This window comes from Drosophila busckii, chromosome 3L (assembly GCF_011750605.1).
Source record: "Drosophila busckii strain San Diego stock center, stock number 13000-0081.31 chromosome 3L, ASM1175060v1, whole genome shotgun sequence".
In the NCBI taxonomy this organism is placed as follows: domain Eukaryota; kingdom Metazoa; phylum Arthropoda; class Insecta; order Diptera; family Drosophilidae; genus Drosophila; species Drosophila busckii.
Window position 1 is genome coordinate 10,875,787 of NC_046606.1, and position 14,334 is coordinate 10,890,120.

Consider the following 14,334-nt stretch of genomic DNA (forward strand, 5'->3'; position numbering starts at 1 on the left):
GCAAACAAAGATATCTTACAAACTCGTTTCGAGTGCAACAGCGAGCGCGAGGGGGCACAAAAGTAAAAAAAAAATGCCACATAATTGCCGCCGTCGCGTCGCGACATGTTGCTGTGGCATGAAGAGGGGGTGGGGAGGGATGTGGGGAGCTTGGGCAGCAGCGCTAGGTAATGTTGGCCAAATCGACAATGTTGTCAATGCTGCTGCAGTCGCTGCTGCTGCTGCTGCTGCCACTGCCGCCGCCTGGCATTTGATTTTATTTTTAACTAGACTGGCAAATAATGCTCGAGGCCCATGGCAAGGGCAAAAATAAAAAAGTAAAAGAAAAAACTTCTCATTACTGCGGCAATTCTCAGCCTCAGCCTTTGTAATTAGCATTTCCAAATGCAAGCATTTCAAATTAAAGCAGCGATTTATTTATAAAGCAAACTAGTGTGTTTTGAAAATGCAGCTAAAAATAAGTTATAAAAAATATATATTAGAGCCTTTTTATCATAATGTTAAATATCATAAACAAATACATTAAAATATAGTTTTGTAATATAATTTGTAAGCTTTGATTTGCACTGTTAGACTTTTAATGAATTTAATTTAGTAGTAATTTATAGCCAAAATAATGTTTAAATGCCAGCTGGGTGTTTAATTATTTTCTTCATGTAATTGTTGTTTGTTACATTTATTTTGATTTGGTTTTGTTTGCTTCTTTAATCAAAATGTCATAAAGAGCTGCTGGCAGTTTGATTTGTTGCCTGAGTGAAGAAATTGTTTTTCATATTAGAATTACAGCTAAATTTAAATAAAGACTCGCGCGTTTTTGCTTAAGCTTAAAGTAAACAGCCAACGTATATTTTAAATCAAGAATGTAAGTCAAAATTTAACTGTCAGCAATACTTCTTTATATTTAATTAGTGCACTTTATTCAAATTGCAATGACAATAGCTAAAAATTTTTAAACTTTGAGAGGCAGCAGCAGCGACTCATTTGTATATGTAAATATAACGGAACTATAATCGTCTGTTGTTCTTTTTACTTAGCATTGCCCTTTGCTTTGATTATGCCGTTGGTTTTTGACTTTGCTTTTGCCTGCAGTCATTGCTTGGCGAGAGTGAGTGAATTTCTTTGTACGAACTGAGCGCACGCACACATGTAAGCAAAGTTACGCTCTCTTCCGCTTGCCAGCGCGCGCTTGCTTTATATTAATGAGCGCACACACATGAATTGCGGCTCGCTCTAAGAACAGTTATGCTCTGCTTCGACTGCCGCGCGCACGCCTGCGCTTAAGATTGCATTAAATGCACGTGGGCTCAATTCACGTGTCGCTATGTTTTTATTTCAATAATTTAATGTTTGCTTTTGTATTTAGCTATTATTTGACTACTTAATATATAACAATATTTAAATTATTTAACATTTTGCCTTTACTTATATGTAAACGCTACTTTGCTTGCCATTGCATTTGCTAGCACATAAAGTAGCAATTATGTTTAGCTATAATAATAAAACAATTTAACATCAATGTAAGCGCATAAAATTGCAGCGCCGTTTGTGGCAGCAGCGTTGTCTATAGCTATAATTATAATATTGTGTCAATAGCAAAGCAAAGCATAAGCAAATTATATGCATATATGTATATCACAGCTTTTGTTTTCTATCAGCTACTAAATCTTATCATAACCGACTTATCTCTCGCTTATGATCCACACAAAAGATATGACAATCTTAAGCTGTAACCACTTTCCCTCACTTCTGGTAAAAAGCATAACAAAAAGACGTTTGTTAAAAAGTTTTGACATTTATTCTTCGCTTTGAGCGCGTCGCTCTCTTCTCATACAGTGTGTCCTCGCTGCCGCGCCCACTTCAGCAGCTCCATAGCTCTGAGCACGCCTTGCAGTTCGCGCTGCACATTAACCGACTCCACAACTTGCTCCAGGCAGCGCTCCCACTTGTCGCATGCCATGCGCAAGCTGCGCGACACCAGCGCTCCAAAGATGCGATTCACCGGTGCCAGGCGGCAGCCAGACGTCTCCAGATCATAGCGAATGAGTTTGCAGTTCGAGCTGCCGCTTTGCTCCAGCAGGCGACAGTGCGCTCGATAGGGCTCCGAGCTGGAAAGTCGAGCTGAGGTAGCGCCACTTGTGGTGCCAGCTTGAAGGCGGATTCGGGCCAACAGTAGGCGACTGCGATTCATGTGCCGCTCCAGCGCCAGTTGCTGAGCGCTGTGCTCCTCGGTTAGATGCAACATTTGCAGGCAGAGATCATCCAATAGGCAATCGATAGCGTCTGTGTTGGTCTCTGTGTTGGGTTCATTTAGCTTTGGATCGTTCGCTCTGCTCATGCCGTTTGCCTTGTTTTTCGCTTATTTTTTTTATGCTATACAAAGTTTAGTTATTAATATAAACTATTCGAATTTTCATATTGACTTTTATTGCTTAGCATGAGAATTTAAATGACAAATTATTTTTTACAGAATTTGACAATTGAAGAATGTATAAAAATTATTTTTATTCAACTAAGTGAATGGAAATTATTTTTAAAATTTGACAATTAAAGAAACTATTGCTACATTAAAAAAAAATTATTTTTAAAATTTTACAATTGAAGAAAGTAAAAAACTTTGATTAAAGCAACTGAATGAAAATTATTTTATTGCTTTAACAATTGTAGCAAATGTTGTTGGCTTAAAGCTACTAAATTCATTCATCATATTCTCTTTAGCCATAAAATTAAATGTAATCTTGATTGTAGCATGAACTAGGCTTATTTAAAACTGGTTCTATTGTCTTATAAACTTGAAGTGGGTTTTTGCCTTTTTTGCATTTTGGCTCAAAGCACGCTTCGCTTAGCATTTTAGCATATTTCTCACATAAATCGCCAGCGAGTTGGTTGGCTGGAGAAATTTTCACGCCTCGGCGAATCGCTGACCAAAGCAACCGCCCAGCCCAAAGACTCAAGACTGTGTGTCGTGGCTAAGGTTTGCACTTTAATCAAAATTGTGTACAAAACTTATGCCAAATTGTGCTTAACGTTGCAACAAAAACTACTTGCCACATTGCTGTTGGGGTAAGCCGCAAAAACACTTTAATAAATTGCCAGTTATTAGTTGTCCGGGGCGGGCAGGAAAAAGTGCAATTAAAATGCAATCGCTTAAGCGCAGAGAGGAAGCAGCCAGCCCAAGGAAGTTGACGGCCAAAGAAATTAGCATTAAAATGAGAGCAAAAAATAACAAAACATAAAGAGGCAACTTGCTTCCCATCATTTGTGAAATGAGCTGCAGCTAAACAAAAAGTGCAAGCTACAGAGCGAGAGCGAGAGAGAGAGAGAGAGTGAGAGAGTGAGAGTGAGTGGCGGCAGCGGAAGAAGCTGCGGTCAATTCGCATATCAAATGGTGTGAAATTTTCACACAAACTGTAGGCAAAGCAGTGCCAAGCAGTGCTGTTAGATTTTCAAAGCTAAATCTATCAAAATAATTGATAGAAATAGCTAAGAATGAATAAAAAGCGATGTAAATTCTTCTGCAAATATTTAAAAACTCAAAATTGTAAGTAAATAATGTTGAGTTTTTAAATTGTAAATTGTAAGTAAATAATTTTGAGTGTTTAAATATTTGCAGAAGAATTTACATCGCTTTTTATAAATAATAAAATAAAATTTATAATAATAAAAACAAATTAAATTGCTAGCTTAACAAATTTAAATTTAGAGTATAAATGTTAGCTGCAGCACAATATAATTATTTATTAACTACTTTTCATACCTAATTAAATTAAAACTATATTTTGGCAAGACTATTAACGATTTATATAAGAACGCTAGTTGTTCAAAGATATTTATAAACTATTTCTATGTCTTTTATATGCAAATGCTGTATTAAAATCATTTTCTAAAATAATTATAAATCAAACAATACAAGAATAAAATTAAAAAAACTCTACTTAGTACATCTGCTTTATTTGCATTAGCTATATTTTAGCTTTTTAAGTCCTTACACTTAGCAATTTGGCAAGCCTCGTAACAAAAATATTAGTTATATGCAATTTTAGGCATTAAGTTGCCTAACTCAAACTTAAAAAGCTAAATTAGTCAAATAATTTTATTAAATTAGTTTTGATATTAAGCAAATAGCAATTTAGCGTGCTGCAGAATAGTTAAATCTAGCTATAAAACGGCTAATATGACAGCACTGCTGGCAAGCAGTGCAAGCGCCGCTCAATAGACTAAAGTGGAGAGGCGCTTTGCATTGTTAGCAACCGCAGTTTGTTTTTCTTAACATTTGCATAAACGTTTTTAATTAAAGCACTTAAAGCATATTTTGCAATTTGTGAAAAAGTGAAAAAATCAGTAAACAAATTAGTTATTTATTTATAAGAAAATTGTTAGGCGTTCATTTATAGCCCATAAATGTAGTTGTTGTTGTTGTGGTTTGTACAGTTGTAAGCACTGAAGAGTAAACCGTACAATGATACATTTGCACTGGTAGTGGGCGTGGCAGCTTGCCAAAGAACCAGCTAAAGGCACCATCCCTGTAAAGCTTTAGAAGCTGCTGGCGCACCGACAAGCGTTGAATCTTGCAGCAGGCCGCAATCTTCAGCTCCTCGGGCGACAGCTGCTCCATCCAAATGTCACTTGCTATTAAATTGGTCGCCTGTAGATATTTATAGCTAATAGTTTTGAAGAATATCTGGGGCTTGCGGTTCGCTGCTCTGCGTCCTTTGATGCCCACAACCAAAGCGTGAGCATAACGCTTATCCTGAGTGCCCTGGTCAAAGCATTGCACAATTATTGCCTTGCAGCCGGCGCGAGGTCCACTTAGGATTATTACAATTCTGCCTTGCTTAAAGGATTTTCTCTTTATGCGCAGCAAGTTTTTGGTAGCAGTCACACAACGCATCAATAGATTTTCCAACATTTTTCTCAAGTTGCTACAAACAAAACTAACACTCGAATGAAAAAATGTGCAACGTGTAGAACTTGACAGATTATTGATTGACTACTAGATTGTTTAAATTTTGACAAGTACTGCAATTCGATTGTTTGCCAGTGTTTTTAATAATACATAAAATATAAGCAAAATACTTGGAATTTAATTATGTGCAATTTATATTTAAATCTATAGCTATTAAATTCGCTTTAAGTTTTTGGCAACTTTTCTATTTTATAGCAATCACGTCATATTTTATATATACTAGATTTATTTAGACTGCATTATAACTATTTAGAAAGGCAAAAGAATTAACATTTAAAGTCAGGAAGTTAAAGCTCATTTAAAGTTTTGATTGAACTAATGCATTGAATACATTTATATTTAATTTAAATAAACTTTTTGCATATTAAAAAATGTACAATTGAATGCAACAATTTAAATAATTTTAAATGCTTGTTGAAATAAGCATAAAATAATTTAATGCAGTAAATGTTGTTTAGTTAAATTCAAATTTAAATTCAAATACATAAGAATTATTTTCAGACTAATCTTAAAATTTAATTTAAATTTTTGAATTGAATTGAGTATAATATTAATTTTTTATATTATATTATTTAATAGTTTAATTTAATTTAATATAAATTTTTGAATTGAATTTAATATTATATTATTTAATAATATATATTAGCTTAAGCAGTTAGCTAAAATTCAGCTTTACTTACATAGCCTAATATTTATTAACTTCCAAATTCAAATTGTATCAAAATTGAAGCTGCAAGCAATTTAAAAACTATTCAGGCTATTCCGTTGCAACTGGCAATTGTGTAAATGTTTGCCAGTTTGCTTTTCGGCCCTGGACTGGGCTGCTGTTCATCTAACTAATGGTGTTCCATAGTTGGCTGCTGCAGCTCTGACACGAGATGCTGCAGCGACTATTTTTTCTTTGAATTTCTTTCATTGCTGCGCACGACTGTCAACAGAGCTGCAAAAATTTTTTATTTATGCGCCTTTGTAGCGCCAAAATTCTCGACGGCAGCCGTCAAGTCAACACAAACACTTGGCGCTGGACATGCACACGCGAAGGTAGCGGCATGTGGTTAGAGAGTGGGCGGGTTGAGGGTGGAGCGGGGTGGTTGGAAAGCAAACAAAACAGTAAACTGGGGAATGCCACTCAAAGTCGCGGCTTCCTGGCTGACACAGTTTATGGGCCCCAAACCAAAAGAGACGCCACTCGACTGAGAAAGAGTAAGAGCGAGTGTGTGTTTGAGTGTAGTAATTTGTGTGAAGAGAGAAGCGCGCGCGTGTATCGGAAGCCTTTTCGCTTGGCAGTCTAATTGAAGTTGAGTGCATTTGCTGCTTGCAGCTATTTTATCTGCCTGGCAGCTACAGAAACTAACTTTGACATTATGCGCCACAAATTGTGGCAATTTAATGGCAATTTAAATCACAGCAAATACACCGCGAAAATATTTCACAGCTTGAGCATCAGAGATCTCATTTTAAGCCAACAAATCTCAATCCACATAATAGCAAAGCGTACACTCGCTCTCTCTCTCTCTCTCTCATTCTCTCGCAGCTTCAACTGTCTGCCACAATGTCTAAAGGTAACAATTTATATAATGAAACTGATTTAAAATTTTTTGCTCTGCCGCGTGCTTGAAGCTGCTTCGGTAATTACCGGTCATGGCCGCAACAACAGTTATAAAAGAGGCGTCGAAGAAAAGTTCCGAATACGAAAAATACAAACATAAGAAAAATGTCAAGAAAGTTGCACTTCAACTCAAAGAAAAGGCTTCAATTTACATTTCCATTTAGTTCAAAATAATATTGAGCAAATTTAATAAAATAGAAGTAAGCATAAAATTATGAATTGACTGGCATACAAAATTTATAAAAAATGTAAGAGTATAAATAATAAAGAGCTAATGAATTATTTATTTATTATATTATTAAGAAAAAAAAAATAAATTATATATATAAAAATGCAATATAAATAAAAGAAAATAAATGAAATTAAAAAGTTATTCTTATTATTCAATACAATATTATTTGTCAAAAAAAAAATGTATATATATATATTTATAAAAAATATACAGAAAATATAAAAACGAAATTAAAAAGCAAATTCTATACATAATATAAAATTTATTCTTATTATTCAATACAATTTTATTTGTATGCAAAAATAATAATTGATTTCTTTAAATAATAAAAAGTTAATTGAGCATGCAATGCAAGTTTTTCCAATTAACTTCTGCACTAAAATTTATTCATTGACCGTTATTAAAATTTGCACAACACTTGGGGAGTACAACTGTAAATTGATGGTACATGGCAATTGAACCCACAGATATTGAAACAAGTTTAAGAACTGAACCAACTGGTGTCGAACTTGCTGGCTTGGTCACCTGTTTGGCCGGCTCCTTGACCAATACGTTTTTTTCTTATTTTCATCTTTCGATTACTCTTCCAAAATGCCAAGACTAGCATGAAGAAGAGCAAGAAGAAGCTGCAGATGATTTGGCAAGTTGGCAACTTTCTTGTCAGCCTCAATGCCTGCACTTGGCAAGTTAAGAAAACCCGTTAGTAAATCATCTGTTGAATCGCATCTTCGTCTACGGCTAGCTTAGAGTAAAGCCCAACCCACCTGACTAAGCAACTTTCGTGTGGGAGTTGATGGCCAGATTTAGACAAAATTTTTCGCAATGTTTTATGTGCTCTTTTCTTTCCTTTGAATTCTTTGATAAAAAAGAAAGTTGACATAAATTGTTACCCTGAAGTTTTTGGTTAAACTTGCGGTAGCTGCAACAACAAAAAAAAAAAAAAAAACAGTTACCAGTTGCTGTTTTTGGCATTGCTGTTGCTGGTGTCGTGAGCGCAGGAAGGAAATAACTTGCATGACAGGGGGGCATACCAAAGATTTTGGCAAGTTAGTGTGGGATTTTGGTGTTGAAATGCAGTGAATTTGAAAAGTTTGCCAAACAAGTTAAGCGTCTTTGTCTGAAAAAGAGAAAAGCTTGCAGCTTTAAATTTTTTAAGCGCATTACTATTTATTATTATATTAATTTGTTGTCTTGCCTGTAATTGCAGCATAAACTCAGCTCGGACGCAAACCGCACAACAAACCAGCTTAGCTGGGGCGCACAACCAGACTGTCAAGCGAGTGCACAAATCATCGAGCATTTAGTTTGTGCAGCAACCAATACGATCCACAGCGCATGTGAAGAGGCTTCAAAATAGTTTTAACTACAAAATGGCAACAATGACGTCACAAAGCAACGGCACAAACGGCGATACAACGGTAGATGACTATATAACCGTTGTGGAAGTTGACGATCCTACATCGTCCACCAAAGACACAAACCATTTGAAAAAGCTAGTCAAGCGACAAAGCTCTGTGGCTGAAGATTCATCGTTTATAACAGTGTTGACTATAAATGAGCAGCAGCAACGACTACAACAACAACAAAAGCAACAACAGGAAGCGGCAACCGATGCAGCTGAGCATGTAACTGTTTATCGACTGCCAGGCGAGCGTTTGGGCTTTGGTTTGAAGTTTCAGGGCGGCACACGCAATACAGAGCTGGTGGAGAAGCTCTATATACAGTCCTGCGCTGCAGATAGTCCTGCATCCAAGGTGGCCACCAGCTGGGGGCATCTGCGCGAGGGCGACGAAATCCTCAACATAGATGGCAGCCAAGTAAGCGAGCTAACACGCATTGAATGCGTGCGTGGGCTGAAGGATAATGTAGCCATTAAGCTTATAGTGCGCAATGGACATGGACAGAAGCCGCCCAGCGAGGAGGAGCCAGCCACAGAGCTGTGCATTTCACTCAATGCACAGCCGCCGCCACCACCGCCAGTGCCGCCACGCAAGCTAGTGAAGCGTCAAAACTCCAAGGAGGCCGCAGTGCAGCTGTGTATAGAGAAGCCGCTAACGCCGCCGCCAGACGCCGAGTACTACATCAATTTGTTTGCTGAATCGCTCAAAGCTGGCTCCGAGTCGGATGACACTGCCAGCACTATATCCACAGTCATTGACAAGTTCTCCATGAGCTCCAACTATAGCTCGGATACGGAGCTGGCAAGCAGTCTGGAGCTGGCTAAGCTAGTGCAGCCATTTACGCTGCTGGAGCAAGAATTTCAGCTGGAGCAGCCGCTGCCCAAGTTGCTTATACCAGGCAACAACTATGAGAATGTGGAGTTCAAAACGGAGAAGGTGAATGTGTATGAAAATGTGGAGCTCACACCCACGCCCAAGCCGCGAGTGCAGCTGGCTAGCGTGGAGCCCAAGAAGCGCTCCATCATACCCATGCCGCGCAAGCTTGCGACGCACAGCAAGCAGCCCATTGAGGTGTCGCCGCCACGCGTGCCAGACTCACCCAAAACGCTCACAAAGGAGTGCAAGGACTCCAAAATACCCAAGTCCGCTTTTTCACGCGCCAAAACCGAAGGTGAGATTAAGCTGCAGCTCAAGCAGCCGTCGCCGCAGCTCAAATCGCGCATACCCATAGTCAGCAGTCCAGTGGTAGCCAAGCCAGCGCTAGTTGCCAGCAAATCCTCGCCAGCTGCCAGCTCCAATATACCGCGACTGCTGCAGAAGCAAAAATCTGAAACAGATCTTAGCCTCGGTCTGTATCGCAGCAAGTCCAAGGAGTCTAGTCCGAGTCCCACGCAGCTGCGTGCGCCGCTGCAGCGCGCCAACTCTGTTGAAGCCACGCCCACGCCACGCACGCCCGAACGCACTTTCATACCCGTGCTAAGCAGCTGCAAAAGCAACGCCAACTCAAGCGAATCGCTCAGCTCCAATTGCAGCAGCAGCAGCAGCAGCGTCACGCGCTCATCCAAAGGACCCAAGCCCAAGCCACCGGAGCGTGTGCAATCCTTGCAGAAAACACAAATACCCAAGCTGCAAACTGCGCTGCCCACAACGCCGCCAACGCAGCAGCCCAAGCTTAGCATGCAAACGTTCAAGCAGCCACCAGCCACGCCCCGCAGCACGCCAGTCAATACGCCCTCGCCCAGCAGCAGCAATCGTGAAATACGCTTCAAAATACAAACCTACGAGAAGCAAGCAGCAGCATGAGGACAAGCTGCCCAGTCTGTTCGATCTGGTGCACAAACAGGACACAACTGAGCAGCCCTCAACCCAAGCACCAGCAGCTCATCGTGATATTGCCGCTTTGCTTGCTGCCGCTGCCGCAGAGGCTGCTGATCTTTCACGCGAGTCGCCACCGCCTTTGGTTGTAGGCAAATGCACCAAAATTGTGGATGATGCTGATAGCAACACTTGCTACTCCAGCTCCAGCAGCGACGACGACGATGCTGAACAGGATGAAGCAGATGCTGCTGAACGCGAATATATTTGTGAGGATGGCGAGAAACTGGGACCACCTGAGCTTATCAATGGTCCAGGACCCTCGGAGGCTTATTTCAATATGTATTGGCATTCGAATATGCTGCCCACCATTGGCGAAGTGGAGGAGGAGTTCTCCTCGCTGGAGCCGCAGTCGTTAACAAATGGGTAAGCAAATGAAAAATATCGCTGGATTAATTAATTTTTTAGTCTTGGCAGCTTTATATTAGGCAAATTTTGTATGGCATTAATTATAGAAAAATGTGCAATAGTTTTTGATTTATTTACTTGATTAATTTGATTTTCAATTGCAAAGTTTTCAAAAAATGAATTTAGTTTGCTTTATAAGTTTAATATATATAATAATTTAAGTATATATAAATTATAAATAGATTTATTTTCTAAATAAAAAGCTTATTATTGAAATATAACAAAGATTTTATAGAATTTGATAGATTTAGATAGAATTACGCATTATTCTCTTAATATAAAATATGCATTATCGATTAATTTGCTTTTTTGTATGAAGAGCTTTTATTAAAAGGTTTCTAATAAATCTTATTTATTAATATAAAGAATGATGCCTAGCTTAATATACTAGAAATGTGCGCTAGTGTTTTTATATATAAATTGATATATATATATTATAGAAAATTTTTCAAAAATCAAAGATTTTATGGAATTATCTGCGATTTTTTATAACTGTAACTAGTTATTATTAATAAATTTATTTTTTTTTGAATGAAATTATTGAAAAATGTGCAATAAACAAAGATTTGATAGAATTTGAGAGAACTACGCAATATTCTCTTAGTATAAAATATGCAATATCGATTAATTTGCTTTTTTATATGAAGAACTTTTATTAAATTTTTTTCTAATAAATTTTATTTGCTAGAAATGTTTGCTATAGTATTTTTATTGAAAAATTTGCAATAATTAAAGATTTTATGGAATTATCTGCGATTTCTTATAAGCGTAACTAGCTTAAACAGTACGCTATAGTCTTTTGATATATATTAACGATTAATTTGCTTTTTTATATGAAGAGACAATAATAAAAGGCAGCTAATAAGTGTTATTTGCTAATATAAAGAACGAAAGCTAACTTAATATACTAGAAATGTGCTCTATAGTATTTTTTTACATATAAATTGATTAACTTTTATGTCGAAAAATGTGTTGTAGCCAATAGAGAAAGTCTGGCGAATACAATGAACCCTTTTGTATGCGAATAGAACCTTACGCAATTCATCATTCATGTCTTAGTCACGCTTATCAATGCCAAATGTAGAAACTACAAAGTTTAGAATGATGAAAGCAAACTGGCAAATAAGAGCGAAAAACTTTCACACATTGGGCAGAGCTCCCCACCAAATAATCAAAGAACTGATAAGGCTCAAATGCCGGTGTGTTTACCAAAGCGCACTGATAGAAGAAAAACAAGAAAGGAAAAAAGAAGAAAATTTGTATATATGCACCTGTTAACTGATAAGCGAACTAATGGCCAAACGGGTTTTTTTTTTGTATTATTGTTAGTGCTATTTGGAAGGTGTTAGCTTGAGGTTGCCCTACGCTGTTTGGCCAAAATACTGCGCATCGATTTTATCAGCTGACAGTTTATTTCCGTTAGGTGTGAGCAAGTCAATTAACATATCAGTCAGTGATAAGAGAGACAATCAATATAATTACGCTATGTTTTAATTTGCAGCGCCAACGCGACTGTGGAGGAATCAAAGAAGCTGCCAACACCAGCACCACCACCACAATACGTGCAGTCGTCGCCCAAGGTGCCACACCAAACGAGCAACATGGAAGCAGCAGCAGCAGCTGATAAGATAGTCGACGCTAAGCAGCAGAGCAACTGCAGCGAAACAAAGCAAAGCAGCATAACCACCAAAATCGTTAGCACCAAGACGTTTAGCAGCTCCACTTCGGGAGCGGACCAGCACCAGCACGAGCAAGCAAGCTTAGTGGGGAGTCGCTCTGGTTGCGATGTTGTGTTCAAGCTGCAGCCTTATGAGGAGCGTGAGGCTGAGCCTGGCAGCACCACCATACGCGAGGAGCGACGCGTTGTAAGCGAGCAGCAAACGCTAAGCGAACTGCGCACCACGGACGCGCTAACTGGTGAGGAGCAGCTGCTCACCAGCGCCGAGTCGAAGAGCAGCAGCTCACGCTTCAAGAAAATCAGCAGCAACGACAATCTGCTCGACCTGGCCGAGGTCGAGCAGCTGCAGCCGTTGACTGCCAGCGTCTCCGCGGAGACAAAGCTAACGGAGCGTTTGGAGAATCCCAAGGATAAACAGTCTATTGAAAAGGGTACACTGAACTTATCCGAATGCGGCAAGCAGCTGCAGCTAAACGACACAGGACTTGTCTACACCGAATGCGAGCAAACCGAGCAGCAAACTTATATTGAAGGACAGCAGCTGCTCAATGCAGCGGCAGCGCCGCTGGCTGAAGCGACACTGGAGCGTGAGCTAAGCGAAACTTTGATTGTGTGCACAGATGGGGAAAAGCAGCTGAGCAAGCGTCATGAGCAGAGCAAGGAAACAGCTAAAAAGGGCGCCAAGCTGCTAAAGAAAACGGACGAAGAGCGTCGTCTAGAGCAGGAGGCGCAAAAACTTATCGACAGCTATCAAAAGGTTAAAAAGGAAGCGGAGAAATTTTATCAGCAGGAGCAGGCAGACGATGAGCAGGGCTTCGATCTAAGCGCATTTGAGCAGCAAGAGGAGCCGCCAGCTGAGCTGCTGGATGAGGAGCTGGGCTATGTGCTGCATAAGCATATTATAGAGGCCAAGCCAAAGCCCAAGCCGCCATTGCCTAGCAGCAAGCCAAAGCTGCCAGCAGCCACGCCCATTGTCAAGCCCAAAACAGCGCCGCCTGCACCACCTGTGCCCAGCAAGCGCAGCGAGCAGAGTCTGCAAGCCAAGCCAACGCCCACGCAGCGACGACGCAGCTTGGAGCCGCAGGAGACGCAGTCGCAGCCACAGCCACTGGAGCGCATCATTGTAGGCGTTGAGCAGCTGCCAAACTCCCAATCAAGCGATGTTATTACCTTGGCCAGCGTTGATTTGCCAAATGTTGCATGCATCGCGTCGCCAGTGCATGAAAATTTGCTAGCACAGGCTACGGACTTGCTGCAGGATGAGCTGCAATTTGAGAGTCATCAATTACCAAATGCAGTCAGGCAGCCAACTGACAACCTGCTGAGCGATAAGCTAAGCGACTCAGCCGACGAGTCATCATCGACAGCGTCAACGCCAGTTACAACGCCAATTTTGGTATCGGCAACGTCATCACTAGATTCGGTCAAAAGTGTCATTGAGCTCATCAATGGACACAGACAGCCAGAGCAAGAGTCAGCGCCCGAACCAGCGCCAGCACCTGAGCCTGTCAACGAAACTACGCCCCAGCGTGTCACAGCAGTTGATGATGATAGTCAAAGCCACGAAATTGTGCAGGATGTGTCAGCATTGACGCTCAATGGAGCACCCGAAACAGGTGAGTGCAGCACACACACACATTTGTCGATTTGAATCTTAGTCCCACGCCAGTGGCCAATGCCAATCAACAAATGGCGCTTAGTCATAGCTATGAGTGCCCCCCCCTCCCCCCCCAAACTTTAACTTTATCAGTGGCAGCGCATTTTTGCTGCATTCGCCTAGCAAACTATTTTTAGTTATACAAAATATCAGTTTATTAAGCAGCGAAATATTTATTGACGTATTTGCAGACTTAAGTTTAGGCAGAGAAATAAATTAGCTAAACAATTTTTTACACTTATACAAATTATGACTATATCATACAAACTTTGGGTTCAGTTGCACTTGCTTAGTATATTAATGCTACAATTAAATATTTATAATTAATTTAGTTAGACACTTTTAAGTATATTTAAATATATTGAGTTAAACACAAAGCTTGGGCTTGAGTATTAAAATTATATATAATACATAAAGACAAAATACTTACTTAAAATTTCTCTGTGTTAAATAGTGAAAATTTGATGCCTATAGATAAAATAATTCAATTTTTCTTAAGATTTATATGCTTA

General features: G+C 39.5%; 3 protein-coding genes across 3 annotated transcripts in view; 1 reads left to right on the forward strand and 2 right to left on the reverse strand.

Moving 5' to 3' along the window:
- The window catches only part of LOC108598225 (bbg), a 134,899-nt gene that overhangs the window by 13,543 nt on the left and 107,022 nt on the right, over positions 1 to 14,334 (forward strand). The window contains 3 exon segments of the mRNA XM_033293759.1: positions 8,012 to 9,989; positions 9,991 to 10,445; positions 11,989 to 13,781. Coding sequence (XP_033149650.1) covers positions 8,175 to 9,989; positions 9,991 to 10,445; positions 11,989 to 13,781 — 4,063 coding nt within the window. The 5' untranslated portion in view covers positions 8,012 to 8,174.
- On the reverse strand, positions 1,790 to 2,472 carry LOC108600475. Its single transcript, XM_017988092.2, has one exon. The coding sequence runs from the start codon at positions 2,333 to 2,335 to the stop codon at positions 1,826 to 1,828; it is 510 nt and encodes a 169-aa protein (XP_017843581.2). The 5' UTR covers positions 2,336 to 2,472; the 3' UTR covers positions 1,790 to 1,825.
- LOC108598303 (60S ribosomal protein L27) lies at positions 4,382 to 4,906 on the reverse strand. Its single transcript, XM_017984919.2, has one exon. It carries the CDS (start codon positions 4,904 to 4,906, stop codon positions 4,382 to 4,384), a length of 525 nt encoding a protein of 174 aa, XP_017840408.2.